At 37.6% G+C, this 17,470-nt stretch overlaps 1 protein-coding gene across 2 annotated transcripts in view; it reads left to right on the forward strand.

Moving 5' to 3' along the window:
* The first annotated feature begins 4,705 nt into the window (after nucleotides 1-4,705).
* LOC308636785 (cell division cycle protein 27 homolog) overlaps nucleotides 4,706-17,470 on the forward strand; it is a 46,876-nt gene continuing 34,111 nt past the window's right edge. For both annotated transcript variants that reach the window (XM_081272515.1, XM_081272516.1), the window contains exons 1-2: nucleotides 4,706-4,840; nucleotides 14,351-14,426. In XM_081272515.1, the coding sequence (XP_081128641.1) occupies nucleotides 4,814-4,840; nucleotides 14,351-14,426 (103 nt within the window). In that variant the 5' untranslated portion in view covers nucleotides 4,706-4,813. The remainder of the gene's footprint in view (nucleotides 4,841-14,350; nucleotides 14,427-17,470) is intronic.

The following is a 17,470-nucleotide window of genomic DNA, read 5'->3' on the forward strand; positions in this document are numbered from 1 at the left end:
TCTGTCTCAAAAAAAAAAAAATCAAAAAGGTGGGGGGTGGGGATTGGGGTTGTGGCTCAGTGGTAGTGTGCTCGCCTAACATGAAGGAGGCACTGAGTTTGATCCTCAGCAACACATAAAAATAAGGTCAATAAAGTCCATCAACAACTAAAAAAAAAATTTTTAAAAAGGCTGGGGATGTAGCTCAGTGGTAAAACCCCTGGGTTTAATCACCAGTACACACACACACACACACACACACACACACACACACACACACAAAGAGTTTGGGAGAGGGGAGGTAAAGAAAGAAACATATACATATATATTGGTAGATCTTTTGTGACTAGATGTTGAGGTTATAGAGAATCAATATGCCACCCAAAGATACGCTACTTTGATGCATTAATTATTCATAGTTAAACACACTTGAAAAAGAGCAGATGTAAGAAGGACACTCTGACCTTCCTTTTTATTGTCCTTGTTTCCCCACCCCCCCCAGGGGTGGGGAGAACATATGTGACACTGGGGAACAACTCAGGGCCTCCCACACGCTAGGTAAGGAATCTACCACTGAGCTACACATCCAGGGCCTGACCTTCCTTTTTATTCTTGAAAGTAGGAGGTAAAATTCCCACGTGAAAGGTGCTCTCCCTATAGGAGAAAGATATACACCAGAGGCAGATTTGAGGCTGAAAGAAGTCTGTACAAGCCTTGTTAATATTTATTTTCCAAACACTCTTCTACCATTAACTGACCTAGCACATCCATTTTTTGTCTTGCCACATTTTCACAATTTACTCTTCTCTATCCAACCTAGTATGTAAGTGATGGACTCTGTTTCCTTGGGTCATCATTTTTCTTGTGACACGTCCCCTGTACGTGTAAAAATTACTAAATAAAATTTGTATGCTTTTCTCCTGGTAACCTGCCTATGTCAGCTTAAGCTCAACCTGAAACCCTAAGCGGGTAGAGGAGAAACTCTACCTCCTCTCCAGGGTTAAAGAAAATGACTGGTTTCTGGCTTGGGCAATGGAAAAGTTAATGATGTCTCAAACTGGAATAGGAATTTCAAGCCTGGAGAATGAAGGGTCAATTGTGAACAAGCCCTGTGACGCATCCGGATACAGATGTCCAGTCAGCAGTTAAGCATCTGGGTCTGGAGCTCTAAGAAGAGGTCCACCTAGAGAAAGGACATTTTTGGAATGATTTGTAAATAGGAAACAGAGGCCACAAAACTTGCCTAGGAAGAATGTGTAGGGTGAGAAGACAGTCTAGAACAGTCCCTTGAAGCACTCTAATGTAGGGGAACTGGAAGAGGGGCTGCAAAGGAGATACTAAGGAACAGGGCAGAGGAGCAAAAACCAGAATACTGTGTCATCAAATCCAAAAAAAGAGAATGAAGTGACCCAGAGGAAGGGTAGAGGAAGCCTCAATGTCAGGTAAGGAGGATATCAGGCCACATACACTAAGACAAAATGAGGGGTGCAAAGAGGACTAAAGGAATTCAGAAAATGAGTATACTTACTTTAAACAATGTTTCAATGAGGCCTGTACCTTGCCAATAATACCAATTCTAGCTTTTTGAATAGCTTCCCAAATGCCTCCAAATCTGATTGAACATGAAATAGATCAAGAAGCAGGCCAAGGAAAAGAAATATTTGCCATTTGAGGGATAATGCTTATTGTAATTCATCTCTACTCACCAGCTTAACATATTGGATACTGGATGACAGCAGGATGCCCAAGTGGTTACTAGATGGCATAGTTAAGTATGTCAAACAGGAACAGGCAGGAAGTAAAAATGCCCTAAAAGACTAAAAGATCTCGGGGCTGGTAGATCTCAGTGGTAGAGCACTCACCGAGCATGTATGCGGCCCTGGGTTTGATCCTCAGCACCACATAAAAATAAATAAGCAAAATAAAGGTTTTTGTCCATCTACAACTAAAAAAAAAATAAAATAAAAAGACTAAAATATCTCAACAGTCAGAAAAAAAATTCTTTTTTTTTTTTTTTTTTTGAGGGGAGAACAGGTGGAAAGCTTTAGGCAAATTCTAAGCTTGTAAGTCAAAGCACCAACCATCACAGAGTTTTAAAATGCTGACTCTAAATACATACACACGTTCACAGAAGTATCATTTTAATGCATTCTCTTGATAAAGCTCTACATTTGGGTTTACAAAAAAAATACAGCACAAAAACTGAGTCGGCAGCATGTTATACGAAAAAAAGAGCTCAGGTTGTAAAATAAACTAATTTGGCATGAGTAATATTGTGTTGCTGCTAGAGAACGTAAACACAACTTTAGTTTACTTTAATAGAGATATCCAGATAACAAAATTTTGTTCTACTGCATTCTGAATTATCAGGATAAATTTGGAATATTGTGTTCAGTTAAAAGGATCAAATTGTAAGAGTAATGTCTATTACCCATACCTTTTCTTTTCATTTCCACTAACAGATTCTCTCATCTCATATCTGGCATGATAGATCATTTCCAAAGATGTCCAACTATCTCTTCCATTGCATATGCCTCTTGTAGCGTTGCTTCACAACTCTTTCCATTATGAGGTGGAGTCTGTTTTTTCCTCCTGGTGAATCCAGGCTGACCCTGTATCTTAATTTGACCAACAAGAAGCGATGGGTTTGACTTACAGAGGTAGAGCTTCAGGGGCCCCACAGATTCCATTTTCACCCATTTGGTTGCCAGCTACCAAGTCACGAGGCTGTGGCTAGACTATGAATGATGAGAGGTCAATGTGAGGACAGAGGTTATTGGAAAATTGAGGGGCACACCCAACAACTACCAACAGCTTGCATCAAGGCCCTAGCTAGACACGAGTGAGGCTATCTTCTAGACCTAAGTCAAGCCAATAACAGTAATGTTCTGTATCTTTGTTCAATATGGTAGTCACTAGCCCTAAAGGTTATTGAGTCTTTGGAATGTGCCTAGGGCATCTGAAGAACATTTTTTAATTTCATTTGATTTTAACTAACTGAACTCTAAATAGCTAATTAACTATTTAACCTAACTTATTAGCTATTTAACCTAACTTATTCAGAATAATCCTGCTGAAAGAAGAGGGCACAGGGCAGTCAAAAATCACCTTAGCACTTGCCCCAACAAGTGGGACGACAAATACATAATCAGTATTTTGAGACAGGTAGTGGAGAAGGATATAGATCTGTCAGTTGGTGTTTAAAATAAAAAAAAAAACAAAACAAAAAAGACCACTTCCCTCCAACATCACCCAAAGTAAAAGAACAGCTCTAATTTAATTTCACATGTCCAGACAACAGAACGTAGTCCCAGGTATAGCCTAGAGAAGTCCTGGACAGATTTTTTTTTTCCCCTGATACCAGGGATTGAACCCAGGGGTATTTAACCACTGAGCCATATTCCCAGCCCTTATTTATTTATTTATTTATTTATTTAGAGGCAAGTATCTCACTAAGTTGTTTAGGGCTGCTAATTGCTGTGGGTGACTTTAAACTTGAGTTCCTCTTGCCTCAGTCTCCCAAGCAGCTGGCAATACAAGCATAAGCCACCACTTCCAGCTCTGAACAGAAAATTAACCTTCAAAAACTGTCTTGTCTGCTGAAAGTCACAATTTTAGTTTCTAGTTCTTGCTCTTGAGGTGGGGGGAGTAAGGAAGCAGAAAGGAAATTTGAAGGTGCCTACAGTGGTACTAGACGCTGCAACATCTACTAATGGACTTAATTTCCTTGATCATTTTTTCAGATTATGCAAATAGAAGCTCAGAGAGGTGCCCAAGAATCTGTTAAGTAGTTGGCGCAAGAGACAAAATTCAATACCAGGCCACTGGACTTCTAATACTACACTCTCTAATTCACCAAATGGCATCTTCTATCAAGAATAAAAATTTCAAACTGCCTTTTGAGATTTTTCCGTCATCTCATCACCTCAGTAACTATTTTCAGTAAGTGCCTTAACTTTTTACCAGCTGACCTCATCTCTCCTGCCTTCATTTACAATATCTTGTTTTTTCTTCTAATTATACCTATCCTTCAAACTCTAGTTTAAATCTTTTTCTTTTCTTTTTGTTAATCCCAATTAATTTGCCTCTCCTCTGAATTCTTATACCGTTTATAATGGGCACCACATAATGTAGCACTCTTTGCGTTACCCTTAGATAGGCCTTAATCACCTTGAGGACCCGCCATCCTATATGTTTGGAGAGAGTCAAACCTCTAAAATTTACCCCGTAGCTGTAAATAGGTATTTCTGGAATGGATAATGATCTAAACTCAAAAGACAAATACTTTTTGGTTAATTCAAGTCGGGCCCAAATTCTGGTGTTTTACCCTTTGCTCTATCTACTCTGCACCAATTAATCCAGAAGGGGGGAGTGTAGCGAATCCAGACTCCAACTCTGCCACGTAACGATCCCCGCCCGATCCGTCAGGCCACTCCCAGCCTGCTGGTTGCCGATTGGGCAGGGAAGCGTAGAGCGTGGACGATTGGGCGTGGCGTGCGTGGATGAAGGCGTGGCTGAGAACAGGAAACTACGCGTTGGGTCAAACTCGGTAGTTTCCGGTGATCTTCGGCAATCTCCGGCAACGGTCGCCTTCTCGGCCCGACTCATTTCGGGCATTTCCGGCCCATTTCGTTCATTTCCGTCTTACTTTCGCCTGCATCTCTACACTTCGGATATTTTCGTATCCCGCTCGGAGATACTCGGCAATCGCTCGGCCTCCCCCATCCCCCGGTAACGGTCGCTGGTGAGTTTAAATGAGCCGGGGCTGGCCGGGCCGGAGCCGCTACGGGGGGGGGGCCTGAGGCACTGCAGAAAGTGGGCCTGAGCCTCAAGGATGACGGTCCTGCAGGAACCCGTCCAGGTAATGATAACCCTCTTCTCTGAGACTTGGCTCGCAGCCTCAGTCAGGAAACCGCGTATGGCCACTTCGCGGCCTGGTGCGGCCTAGGCCAGGCTGCTTCTCCCGCCTCTCCCCCTGCGGGTCGTGCCGTTCTTCCATCGTTCCGAGGCCTTGTTCGCGACCTAAGCCGTGTTACCTCTAGCCCTACCTTCCTTCTACCCCTAGTGTGAGTGGCGTTCGGCGGTAATGCCTGTTTTTCTGTCGGAGTCCACGTCCGCCAACCCCTCCTGCGAGTCCAGGGGCCTGGCCTGGCCTGGCGCGGGGTGGGGGGGTGAGATGAGGGGGGGCCGAAAACGCGCCCCAGGTGCTCTCTTGTCTAAAGGATGATTGAGAATCACATTTGAACGGCGCTGGTACGATTTTCGAAAAGGTGGGGCAAGTTTTTCTTGTTTTTGTTTTTGTTATGTGTGAGAGGATAGGATCGGCATTTTTAATAGTAATTTCTATTTTGGTGCCAGGCATTGTAACCCACGTTGTCTTTCTCGCTCAGTGGATTCCCCACTGGACAGTGTTGATCTGAGAAGAGAACTCAAAGGCCCGGGCGCCCGAGGTGCAAGCACCTATAGAAGGGAAGGGAGTAGAAAGGACGAATCTGGGTTTTTCCGTTACCTGTGATGAGGATCAGAAATATTTCATTGTACATGTTTATAAGACATTCAGGAAATGAAAGACAAATAAGGTTTTTTCCGTCCATTTCACTTTCCTTACCACATCAAGGTATGCTTTGACGCACAGTTGCTGTTATCAGGGAGGAAACCCTATTGGATTTTAAGTGTGTGATGCAGTGCCAAGTCGTTTTCCCCCCTGCCATCTGGAGAAATTGAATCTTTTGTCCCTTGGTGATGGACCAGGTCTGGAAGACCTTCATCTCACCATGTGATCTTTGACTTGGTCAGAGGAGTTGACCTCTTATCAGCTGCTGTCATTGAGTCCTGGACTTTACTTTGAAGCTATAAAGCAAACCAGTTTTAGAAATTTCTTCATATTGCCCTTAAGAGACCTGTGGTATGGAATAACAAATACTTTGATATATCACTACTTCTGTATTTCCTTAATTTTTCTTCACAACATGAAATGCTCATTTTTCCTACTTTGGCTTCATCTCCAGCTCTTTACGTATAACAGCCATTAGTATTTTAATTAACATAATGCAGGATTTTATCTTAAGAAATTTACCTGTTCCTAAGTTGTATCAGTTTTTCCAAAGCTGTTTCTTTCAATCCAAATTTCTCTTGTGATATAGAGTTCCTTTTATGGTTTTTTTGAGACCCAACATGAAATTAAATGGATTAGTAGATTGCTTAATTTCTGTTTCATATTTTTGATTTTGTATTTCTGGCCCTAAAAGACTTCTGAAGTGATAAAGCAGTTGCATTTATAGCATATAATGACAACTTAATAATAATTTCAACCTGTATAAAAGCATGGAGTGGAATAGAAATATGTAGCCTATTCTAGATAGTACCCATCAGGTTTTCTATTTTTTCTTAAAGTACTATCAGGATTAATACACTTAGATATTTTTAAGGCTTAAAAGTAAAATTCATCTTTTTTCCCCCTCCCTGATTCTAGCTTGTCCATTAGATTTTGGGATGGTAAGTTTAGGATATAACTAGGTGAATTTAGTGAGGTGTGCAAGCCTGTAATCCCAGTAGCTCTGGAGGCTGTGGCAGGAGAATTACAAGTTAAAGGCTAGCATCAGCAACTTTGCAAGACCCTGTCTCGAATTTTTAAATGATAAATACCAGGGACTTCGCTCAGTAGTAAAGCAACCCTAGATTCAATCCCAGTACCACCACCACCACCCAAAAAAAGTGGGAGGATATGACTAGGTTAGAATTTTGGTTGTAATTTATGGTATAAGCAGCAGCTAATTAAGAAGGGATCTTTAACAGTGGGAGGAGCAAGCAACTTTGACCACAGTTATGAAGATCAACTGATGAGGCATAGTATTGAAAATGGGAATGAATTAGTAAGGAAAAAAGTAAGATAGTCTTTAAAAAATGATGACTGATTGCATATATTTGAAAAGGAATGAGAATAAATTTGGAAAATAGTTTTCTTTCTTGGAATGCCTAAGGCTTACGGTATTACTAGGCATAGGAAAAAGTTGACAGATAAAATGAGCAGCTATTTTATTTATCACTTTTAATTTATCAATTATTCCCAGGAGTAAGATTGACAATTAGAAGAGTTAGATGAAGTTGTAAACCAAGCCTTTTGAAAATCACTTTAATAAGCAATATAGTAATTGGGTACCATATACACAGTATCGTTTTAGAGTTCTTAGATAGTGAAAAAGTACTTTATGGCTCAAGAAATAATGAGAGGTAGAACCAATGAGACATGGAAATTGATTTGATGTGAAGGTGGGGTAGATATCAAGAATGACTATGTGTGGTGGTGCACACCTGTAATTCCAGTGACCCAGAAGGCTGAGGCAGTAGGATTGCCTGTTTGAGACCAGCCTTAGCAATTCAGCAAGACCCCACCTCAAAATAAAAAGAACTGTAATATAGTTGACAGATAAAGTGACCCTAGGTTTAATCCTCAGTACCCAAGAAAAGAAAAAGAAAAAAGAATGACTGTCTGGATTTCATTTTGTTGGTGCTATTTAAGAAATGGAGAATCCTTTGGGGATGGGGGTAGATGTGAAGGAGGGCAATTAAACATTCTTTTTTAAACAAATTAAATTGCAGGTATTTGTGAGACTATCAAGTATTGAGGTATAACTCCTAATTTTAAGAGGAAGATAAGAATGCTTAACAGGAAAAATTGAGTAATGTTATAAGTCAGTATGTATTTGATAGCACAAATAATAATAAAGGAATTTGGGGGGCTGGGATTTGTAGCGCAGTGGTAGAGCGCTCGCCTAACATGCATGAGGCACTGGGTTTGATCCTCAGCACCACATAAGTGTAAAATAAAAATATTGTGTCCACCTAAAACTAAAAAATAAATATTAAAAAAAAAAGGAATTTGGGAAAAAGAGATCTTTTCAGGTCAGAATAATGGGAAAGGCTTCTTAAAGGAGCAAAAACTTAAAGGCTAAAACTTTTGAAAAGTTTGGAATTGATAGAGAAGAAAAAGAATATTTGTGGCATGGAATGGCATGAGCAAAAGCCCAAAGATTGTAATATTGTTTAGGGAGAACAGCAAAGTATTGTAACCCTTGGCTTGAGTAGGAATTGAGACAGGAAGAAGAAGGTTTTAGTAGCTGGGTAGAAACAAGTTATAAACCTCCAGGCTGAGAGGTTTAGATTTGATGTGATAATGAATAACCATTATATGAGCAAAAGAGTTTTTGAGTAGAAGAATTACATAATGAAAACACTGCTTTGGGAATATTAATCTGCTGCTATTGGCAAGAAAGAAAGAGGTAAGAATTTAGATATACAAGTTACTTAATTTTGGTACAAAAAATTGGGCCAGCTAATATTTGTTGGTGGGGAGGAGGGAATAAGATGGAGGACATCGTAGAGCATTTGGCAATAATCCTGGCCTTTACCTACCAGATTTTCCTTCATTTCCCCTACCACTGACATTGCTAAGTGGGGAGGAAGGATTTGCCCAATGATATAAACCAAAAATAAATTAGAGTTCTTTTTTTTTTTTTAATAGACCTTTATTTTATTTATTTGTATGCAGTGCTGAGAATTGAACCCAGGGCCTCATACATGCCAGGCAAGTGCGCTACCACTGAGCCACACCCCAGCCCCACTAAATTAGAGCTCTATACATTAAATTAAAATATATAATGTAAAAGTCCACAATGATGTTTTGGATTTTTTGTTTGTTTTCCTTTTTTATTATTCATTGCTGTTACAGTTATTTGAAAAGCAGCTGTTTTCTTTTTTGACAAAAACAAGAATATAGTAGTCACATTTAAGTCTGAGTACTTACAGATATTTGTTTACATTTAAAATAGTATTTCAGGTTTAAGAATAACAAGTAAGGAATTTTGCAACTTTATGCTGTTTGTTTACTTTTAAATTAATGGAACCAGGGACCAAGCCATTAATTTAATCAGTGACATTTCTCTTAAACATTTTGTGGGGATGTGGGGAGGGAAGGAATGCTGCTTTGTTTGGCTTCATAACTGTTTTTAGCAGCATTAACTACATCTGGCATTAATTTGTAGAACTCTAGAGGTTGATGTACTAAGTGCTTTTCTTTTGGTGGAGGCCTACACCATCAGTTGGGTAAAGGTAGATGAATAACCAGGAGCTTATTTTAGCTCTGCTCATCATCAGCTACTAATTTGTAGTGCCTCAGAGTAATCCGCTCCCCCCACCACCAACCCCAGAGAGACACCATCACTTAGGAATTTAGAGGTGATTTCTCAGAGTATGGATGGAAGCTATAGGTGGGTTTCTGTAAGTGGCAAGATTAACTTCTGGAATTATAAAAGTTTGTGTTGGCTGGCATTATTATCTTTCTGATGCTAAAAGTGGTAATAAAGGACTGGGTATAGTGCAGGCTTTTAATCACAGCAGCTTGGGAGACTGAAGGAGGAGGATCACAAAAAAATGGTAATAAAGGACTGGGTATAGTGCAGGCTTTTAATCACAGCAGCTTGGGAGACTGAAGAAGGAGGATCACAAGTTTGAGGCCAGCCTCAACAATTTAATGAGACCCTATCTCAAATAAAAAGGGCTGAAGATGTGGCTCTGTGGTAGACTGCCCCTGAGTTCAGTCCACACTAGCATACCCTACCACTCCCACCAAAATTGGTATTAAAGGAATGATGTTCTGAGCAAAGCTTGATTTAAACTCAGAAAAGAATGATTCTTGAATATGATACTTTATTGTCTTTCATTTCTTTAACTTTGAAAAGTCAAAAAAAAAAAAAAAAAGTAGCACATACCTATAATCCTGGCGGCTGAGAAGGCTGAGGCAGAAGGATCTCAAGTTCAAAGCCAGCTTCAGCAACTTAATGAGACCTTGTCTAAAGGGTTGTTTTGTTTGTTTTGTTTTCCTTTTGGTGGTACATGAGGATTGAACCCAAAGCCTTGCACATCATAGGTAAGTACTCTATCACTAAGCTATATAACCAGCCCAAGACCCTGTCTCAAAATAAAAAATAAAAAAGGGCTGAGAATGTGGCTCAGTGGTTAAGTGCCCTTGGGTTCAATTCCCAGTGCAAAAAAAAAAAAAAAAAAGAGTTCTAGAACTTTATAATATATGTGCCCATAATGTGTATCATCCATATACCACACAACAGCTCCTAGAAATAGAGCCCCATTTTTCAGATGAGGAAACTAAGGCTGAGAAGAGTTTAATATTTCCCTCAAAATCATTCTAAAAGTGGTGGCACACAAATTTGAGCATAGATCTCCAACATTAAATCCTCTACTCATCATTTTCTTTAACAGAACAAAATTAAACAAGTAGGTTCTTGAAAAATCTTCAGATTTCATAAATGAGTAATTAGGTGGTTAATTATTTGCATTACAAAATAATTCTGTTTATCACTAAGTTTCAATACAGACTCCCAGAGATCCTTAATTATTGGATATCAAGAAATACAGAGAAAATTAAAGCTAAGACTAAAATACAAGAATGCTAATAATGAGAAGACTGCCAAAAGTTCAAAATCATTTGTTCATTCAACATGTGTCTACTTAGCACCTGCTTTAAAACACATAATAGATCTTGAAGAATAATAACAAAGATGTATGTAATCCCTGCCTTCCTGGAGTTTATAATAGTAAGGAAGACACTAAAATTTCTTCCAAAATCAATGTAAAATTACGACGAGAAGTATTACAAAGGAAAGATTCTTGGTGCTATTAAGTGTTTAATAAGGATACCAAATTTCATCTTGGGGTTCCAAAGAAACCCTCTCTAAGAGAAAAATCTGAAGGATAACTGGAATCTGCTTAGTTTGAAGGAAAGGAGGCATTTACTAGGTGAAACTGCATGTAATAGAAGGTCTGTAAGATGGGAGTAATATGGTAAATTTGAAGAGCTGAAAAAAACACTATTGTGCTAAGCACAGAGCACAAGAAAATATAATAAAGGATGAACTGGTTTGAAATGGGGCACAGTAGCACACACCTATAATGCCAGCTGAGGCAGGAAGGCCATAAGTTTAAGGTCAGCCTGGGCAATTTAGCAAGACCATGTTTGAAAAATAAAATAAAAAGGACTAGGGCTATAGGAAGAAAGGAACATTCGCCTAGGAGTAAGCAAGGAGGCCCTGGGTTCCAGCTCTGTAAAAAAAAAAAAAAAAAAAAAAAATAGAAAGAAAGAAAAGAGAAGTAAGCACAAACTGTTCTATGTTGCCAAGTTTGGTGATTACAATTTTTACAGTAAGAACAATGAGAAGCTACTGAAGGATTTTGAGTAAAGATGTTACATGATCAGATCTGATTTGTGAAAAAGTCATGGGGGAGAATTCAGAGAGGCCAATTAAAATACTACTAAAGAAATCCAGGCAAAATATGGTCTGCCTTATAGATGCAAATGTTTTTTTGTGTGTGTGTGTCTTTCATTATTACTGCAGTTGCTTTAAGTTAGTGTAATTTTGAAAGGTACTTATATGTGTGTGTGGTTCCAGAACCCTAGGCCACACCAGTACTAGAAGACCAGATATGGTTTGGGGGGCAGAATTATAATTATCAATTACATAGCTAGACTTTCATGTATATGCCTGTCTTTGAAGTAGGTGTTTTAGTCTTTATTTTGTAGGTGATTAAAGCTCATAAACAACTTGATCAATGTGCTTAACAAGAATCAGGAATCCTCTTCATTAAATTAAAAAAAAAGAAAAGAGATAATTGCTGAGTCAAATTAGATTGAAAACCCTTTAGCCTACTATTTTCTGAGTGATATTTTTTGAAGTTGTTATGCAATCCAAATGTTGAAATTCTCTGAGAACACTTTTAGTTTATCTCAGTACTTTTTTTTTTTTTTTTTTTTAACCATTGAGCTACATCCCCAGCCTTTTTACAAATTTTATTTTGAAACCAGGTCTTTCTACCTTGGTGAGACTGACTTCAAACTTGTGATCTTGTGGCCTCCAACTTGGCCTCTCCTACTCTTGGCAGCAGTAATGCTTCTTCAGACACTAACTCTGTAGTAGTTGCTAAAATACAAAAGAGTAAGGACCTTTTTAAAAGTAGTAACTTGTCCATTTCTCTTTTTTTTTTTTTTCTTTCCTTTCTTTCTCTTTTGGTATTGGAGATTAAAACCCTGGAGCACTTTACCACTGAGCCAACATCCCCAGTCCTTATTATTTTTTTTATTTTTGAGACAGGGTCTTGCTAAATTGCTGAAGCCAGCCCAGAACTTATGATTCTCTTGCCTCAGCTTCCTGTATCACCAGGATTACAGATGTGCACCACCACACCTGGCTCCTTTATTTTAAATATTTAAATTTAATTCCACAAATACTTATCAAGTACCTATTATTTCTAGTGGATGACATATTCAGCTCCTATCATGTGGACTAGATTTTGAGCTTTATACTATACTTCCAAATTTATACTATACTTCCAAGGTAATGTGGATTTTCAATATATGCAGACTTCCAGAATATATGCTTTTTACTGGGGAGGAGGTTAATAGCTTTCATAAATTTTCACAAGTTTTTACTATAAAAAGAGAGATTGCTTATCTGGACACGTGGAATGATTCTGAACCCTGAATGCTTATTTATCACCTATAGAAAACTTTAAAAGTAATGATAATCTAAGGACAATCCCAGGTGTAGAAATTGTGATTCAATGAATTTGGGATAGAACATCATCTAAGTGGGGTTGAAAGGCTTTGGTCTAGATAAGAGTAACATTTGAATGAGACTTAATGAGAGCAGAAGTTATTTGCTCATAGCTAAATATCTAGAGTCCAGAAAGTGGTCACATAGTAGACGCTCAGAATATATTCATTGAATAAGTACTAAAGCCCTCCAGTTTAAAAAAGTTAAGACAGTACAAACAAGAGGTCTTTGATCTTGAGTAGTATAAACCTTTATTTTTTTTTTTAATTATTATCACTTTGTGTGTGTGTGTGTGTGTGTGTGTGTTGCTGGAGATTGAACCCAGAACCTCATACATGCAAGCACTCTACCACTGAGCTCCAGCCTGATAATCTATTTTTTTTTTTTGTAATTGATTGGACGCTTTTATTTTCTCAGATTAATAAAAAATTTTAAAGTTTGACAATTGTAGTTTATACAAGGCTATGGAGTAAATAGAAATTCATGTTGTTGTTTGGTTTATAAATTAATGATTTTTAAAAATGATTTGACATTATCTAGTAAAGATGGACATATTCAATAACTCAGTAATTTTATTCCTAAGTATCCTAATTTGGAGAACTTCTTAAACATGTACTCCAAGAAGTGAATACAATAGTGTTTGTTAGCCAGGCATGGAGGCGCAGACCTGTAATCCCAGTCAGTCAGGAGGCTGAAGCAGGAGGATCACAAGTTCAAACCCAGCCTCAGCAAAAAGCAAGGTGCTGATCAACTCAGTGAGACCCTGTCTCTAAATAAAATACAAAATAGGGCTGGGGATGTGGCTCAGTGGTCTGATGCCCCCAGGTTCAATCCTTGGTAACCAAAAAAATAGTGTTTGTTGTAGCATTATTAAAACAAACAAACAGAAACTCTAGAAATAACCCAAATGCCCATATAAAACATATTTTGATATCTTTAAACAGTGGAAATATTATTTATTCAGCAATGAAAGTGAACAAACTCCAGCCTCAGATATTATCAAGCATGAATTTAAAGTTGGAAAACTAAATATGCTGCTTCTTAGGGATGATAGGCACGAATGTATCAAATTATGAAGAAAGCCAGAAGAAAGGTCAGCAGAATTCAGGGTGGTAGTTTCCTATTTAAGGCTAGAAGAACTTATATGAGCATGTAATTTTAGTAGGATAGGCAGACTTGTAAACAGATAACTGTAATATAATATGACTATTCTAATGAAGAAGTAAATGAAAAAAAGTAATGGCTAGAGGTTAGCCAAGAAATAGAAATAGAAACTCATATTATTATTTGGTATATAAATTAATAATTTAAAAAAATGATTTGACATTATCTAATAAAGATGAACATATTCAATAACTCAGTAATTTTATTTCTAAGTATATATCTTAATTTGGAGAACTTCTTAAACATGTACTTTAAGAAGTGAATACAATAGTGTTTGTTAGCCAGGCACGGTGGCGTTATTTAAGCTAGGACTTTAGAAAGAATTAGAAATTTATTAGGGAAGGTTGGTAAGGGAGCCAGCATTCCCTGATGAAGAAAAAGGATATGCAAAGGCACAGAAGACTAAAAGTAATGCAGGTTGAGTGAGTAAATGCAGATATGTCAGGAGTCATACACACTGTGGAGTTTGCTCTATGGGCATTGAGGTTTTATCACTTAAAGATATTTATATTCAAAGCTTTGTGCTAGGAGTAACTTTGAAATTCTGTGTATCTGTATTTATTTTCTTTTTCTTCCACTTGCAGGCTGCTATATGGCAAGCACTAAACCATTATGCTTACCGAGATGCAGTTTTCCTTGCAGAGCGACTGTATGCAGAAGGTTTGTAAATTTTCATTTATATAGAACTATAAAATGCATGAAATTCCATCACTTTTATGACTAACAAGATTCTTAGTATCACCCTCTTGTGTTTTCTTTATAATTGACCACTAGTTCATAAAAACTTTACCTATTATCTATGTGGCTCCTTTTGTTTATTTTAATAACCATAGAGTTGATTCAGGTTTATAGACTCTGATGTATTTAATCATTTCCCATTCTTTAGGGTTTCTTTCCCTAGGTTGTTTTTTTGTTTTGTTTTGTGTTGTTTTTTGTTTTTTTGGTACTGGGGATTGAACTCAGGGACACTCAACCACTGAGCCACATCCCCAGCCCTACTTGTATTTATTTAGAGAGAGGGTCTCACTGAGTTGCTTAGTACCTCGATGTTTCTGAGGCTGGCTTTGAATTCGTGATCCTCCTGCCTCAGGCTCCCAGGCTGCTGGGATTACACGTGTGTGCCACCGTGCCCGGCTCTAGGTTTGTTTTTTAATTAGAATAGAGTCTATGTTCTATAGCTAACAACATGGATTTAGAATCCATAACTATGGCACAAATCCTAATCCTGTCACTCAAATATACATTTTTATGACCCCAGGCAAGTTATATAATGTCTGAGCTTTTCAGATTTTTCATTTATAAATATTAATAAATATGGAATTGAATATATATGAATTTATTTTTCATTAATAAATATGGAATTATGGAATTGAAAAAGTAAGCAGGATAATATATTTAAAGCACTTGGCACAGACATTTAACATGGTAATAAATGTTTAGTAAACATTTTGTAATGTGTTTTGTTTCTATCATTAAATTATTATAATTATTTTGCTAAGATGCTGATGTAGATAATTGTGACTTTTTAATTTTTTTATTTTTTTAGATATATTTTTTAAAATTCTATATGGACAGGATGTTTTTATTTATTTTTATGTGATGCTGAGGATCAAACACAGTGCCTCACACGTGCTAAGCAAGCGCTCAACCACTGAACGACTCTAGCCCTGATAATTATGACTTTCAGTTCTACTATTTAACATTTTCATTTATTTGAACTCAAATCAGCTTTGTCATTTTCTCATTGCTTTAGTAGCTGGAAAATTGTCATCTTACAGCTATACTAAGTACCTGGTTCTTGGTACATTAAATTTTTTTCAAAGAATTTATAGTAGTATATTGAGTAAGATAAGAGCCAAAAGTTCTATTATTTTACATTATTACTTAAAATAAGTCCCACATGGTATTTTACATGTTTGGGGGAGGGTTGTTTAGTTTGCAGAGGATGGGGGTTTGGGGGTTACTGGATATTGAACCCAGGGGCACTTTATCACTGAGCTACATCCCCAGCCCTTTTTGTTTTTTATGTTGAGGTAGGGTTCCACTGAGTTACTTAGTTCCTTGCTAAGTTGCTGAAGCTGACCTCAAACTTTACATCCTCCTGCCATAGTCTCTCAAGTTGCTGGGATTACAGGCATGCATCACTGCACCTGGCTCTTACTTGGTTTTATATTAAATTTTTTAAAATATCTGGCTTTGCCACCAGAATCTCCTCTTTCCCACTAGTTAATTTTCTTTCTTTTTGTATTTTGGCAGGAGAGGGGTCAGTTACTGGGGATTGAATCCAGGAGCATTCTACCTCTAAGTTACATTTCTAATCCTTTTTATTTTATTTTGAGATAGGGTCTTGCTAAATTAAATTGCCCAGTCTGGCCTTGAACTTGTGATCCTCCTGTCTTGGCCTTCTGAGTAGTTGAGATTCAGATGTACTACTGTACCCATCTTAATTTTCTATTTTTAAGTCAATATCATATTATTTTATAATTAACACTTTATATTCTTTCCATATTTAATAAGGCATATCTCCCATTATTGCTTTTTTTTCTAACAAATTTATGCTTTACTGAGAAGTCTTTACCTTTTTGTAATTTTATTTTTCCAAGTGCATTTTCTTACTGCTTTGAAATTACACAAAGACTCCTAGGGATGTGGCTCAGTGGAAGTGTGCTTTCCTAGCATGCACAAGGGCCTTTGGGATCAAATCTCATCACTGGGGGAAAAAACGAAAAAGAATGTGTGGTTGAAATTACACAGAGATTTGATCAATGCTGATCCTGTACCATGTAGGTCTATAAATTAAGAGCTACTGACATCTCTACTATGTATACATATACATGTATGTGGTAAATTGGGTATATAAATGCTTTTATGTACATATATAGACCAGAAACAGTAGTGTGTTCTTTTTATTAATTTGTTTGTTTTAGTTTTTTTATTTTTTGTATTGTTTCCATTGGATTACTTGCCAAGAGTTTTCAATTTGTAATGTTTGCAGGTGAGCTTTATTTTTGTGTGTTTTGTGTGTTCCTGCATGAATTGATAGTCCAGTCTTTCTGTATTAGGATTTTTCTCTAGTAAAAGTGCTTATTTACTGTAAGCATAAAGAAGGTGGATATCAGAGGTTTGCCAGGCATTTGTCACAAAAGGAGAAGAGATAAGAATATTAAAAATATATAGCCGGGAGACTGGGGCTGTAGCTCAGTGGTAGAACGTTTGCCTAGCACGTGTGAGGCACTGGGTTCAATCCTCAGCACCACATAAAAGTAAATAAAATAAAGGTATTTTTTTAAAAATTTATATATATATATGTATCCAGGCCAGTGGCACATGCCTATAATCCCAGTGATTTGGGAGGCTGAGACAGGAGGATTTCAAGTTCAAAGCCAGCTTCAGCAAAAGCGAGGCACTAAGCAACTTAGGTAAGACCCTGTCTCCAAATAAAATACAAAAAATAGGGCTGGGGATGTGGCCCAGTGGTTGAGTGCCCCTGAGTTCAATCCCTGGTACCCCTTCCCTCACAAAAAAAAAAAAAAAAATACATATGTATATACATACACACACACACACACACACACACACACACATATGTAGACAAGATGTGGGTCAGGTAAAGTTAAGACAGAGGTGGTTGATAATTAAGAAAGAACAGAGAGGTCAGGGCTCCAAAGTTCATATGAGGTCTAAATGAGAGGTGTATGAGAATA

The sequence above is a fragment of the Spermophilus citellus genome, assembly GCF_964194105.1.
Source record: "Spermophilus citellus genome assembly, chromosome: 17".
Classification (NCBI taxonomy): domain Eukaryota; kingdom Metazoa; phylum Chordata; class Mammalia; order Rodentia; family Sciuridae; genus Spermophilus; species Spermophilus citellus.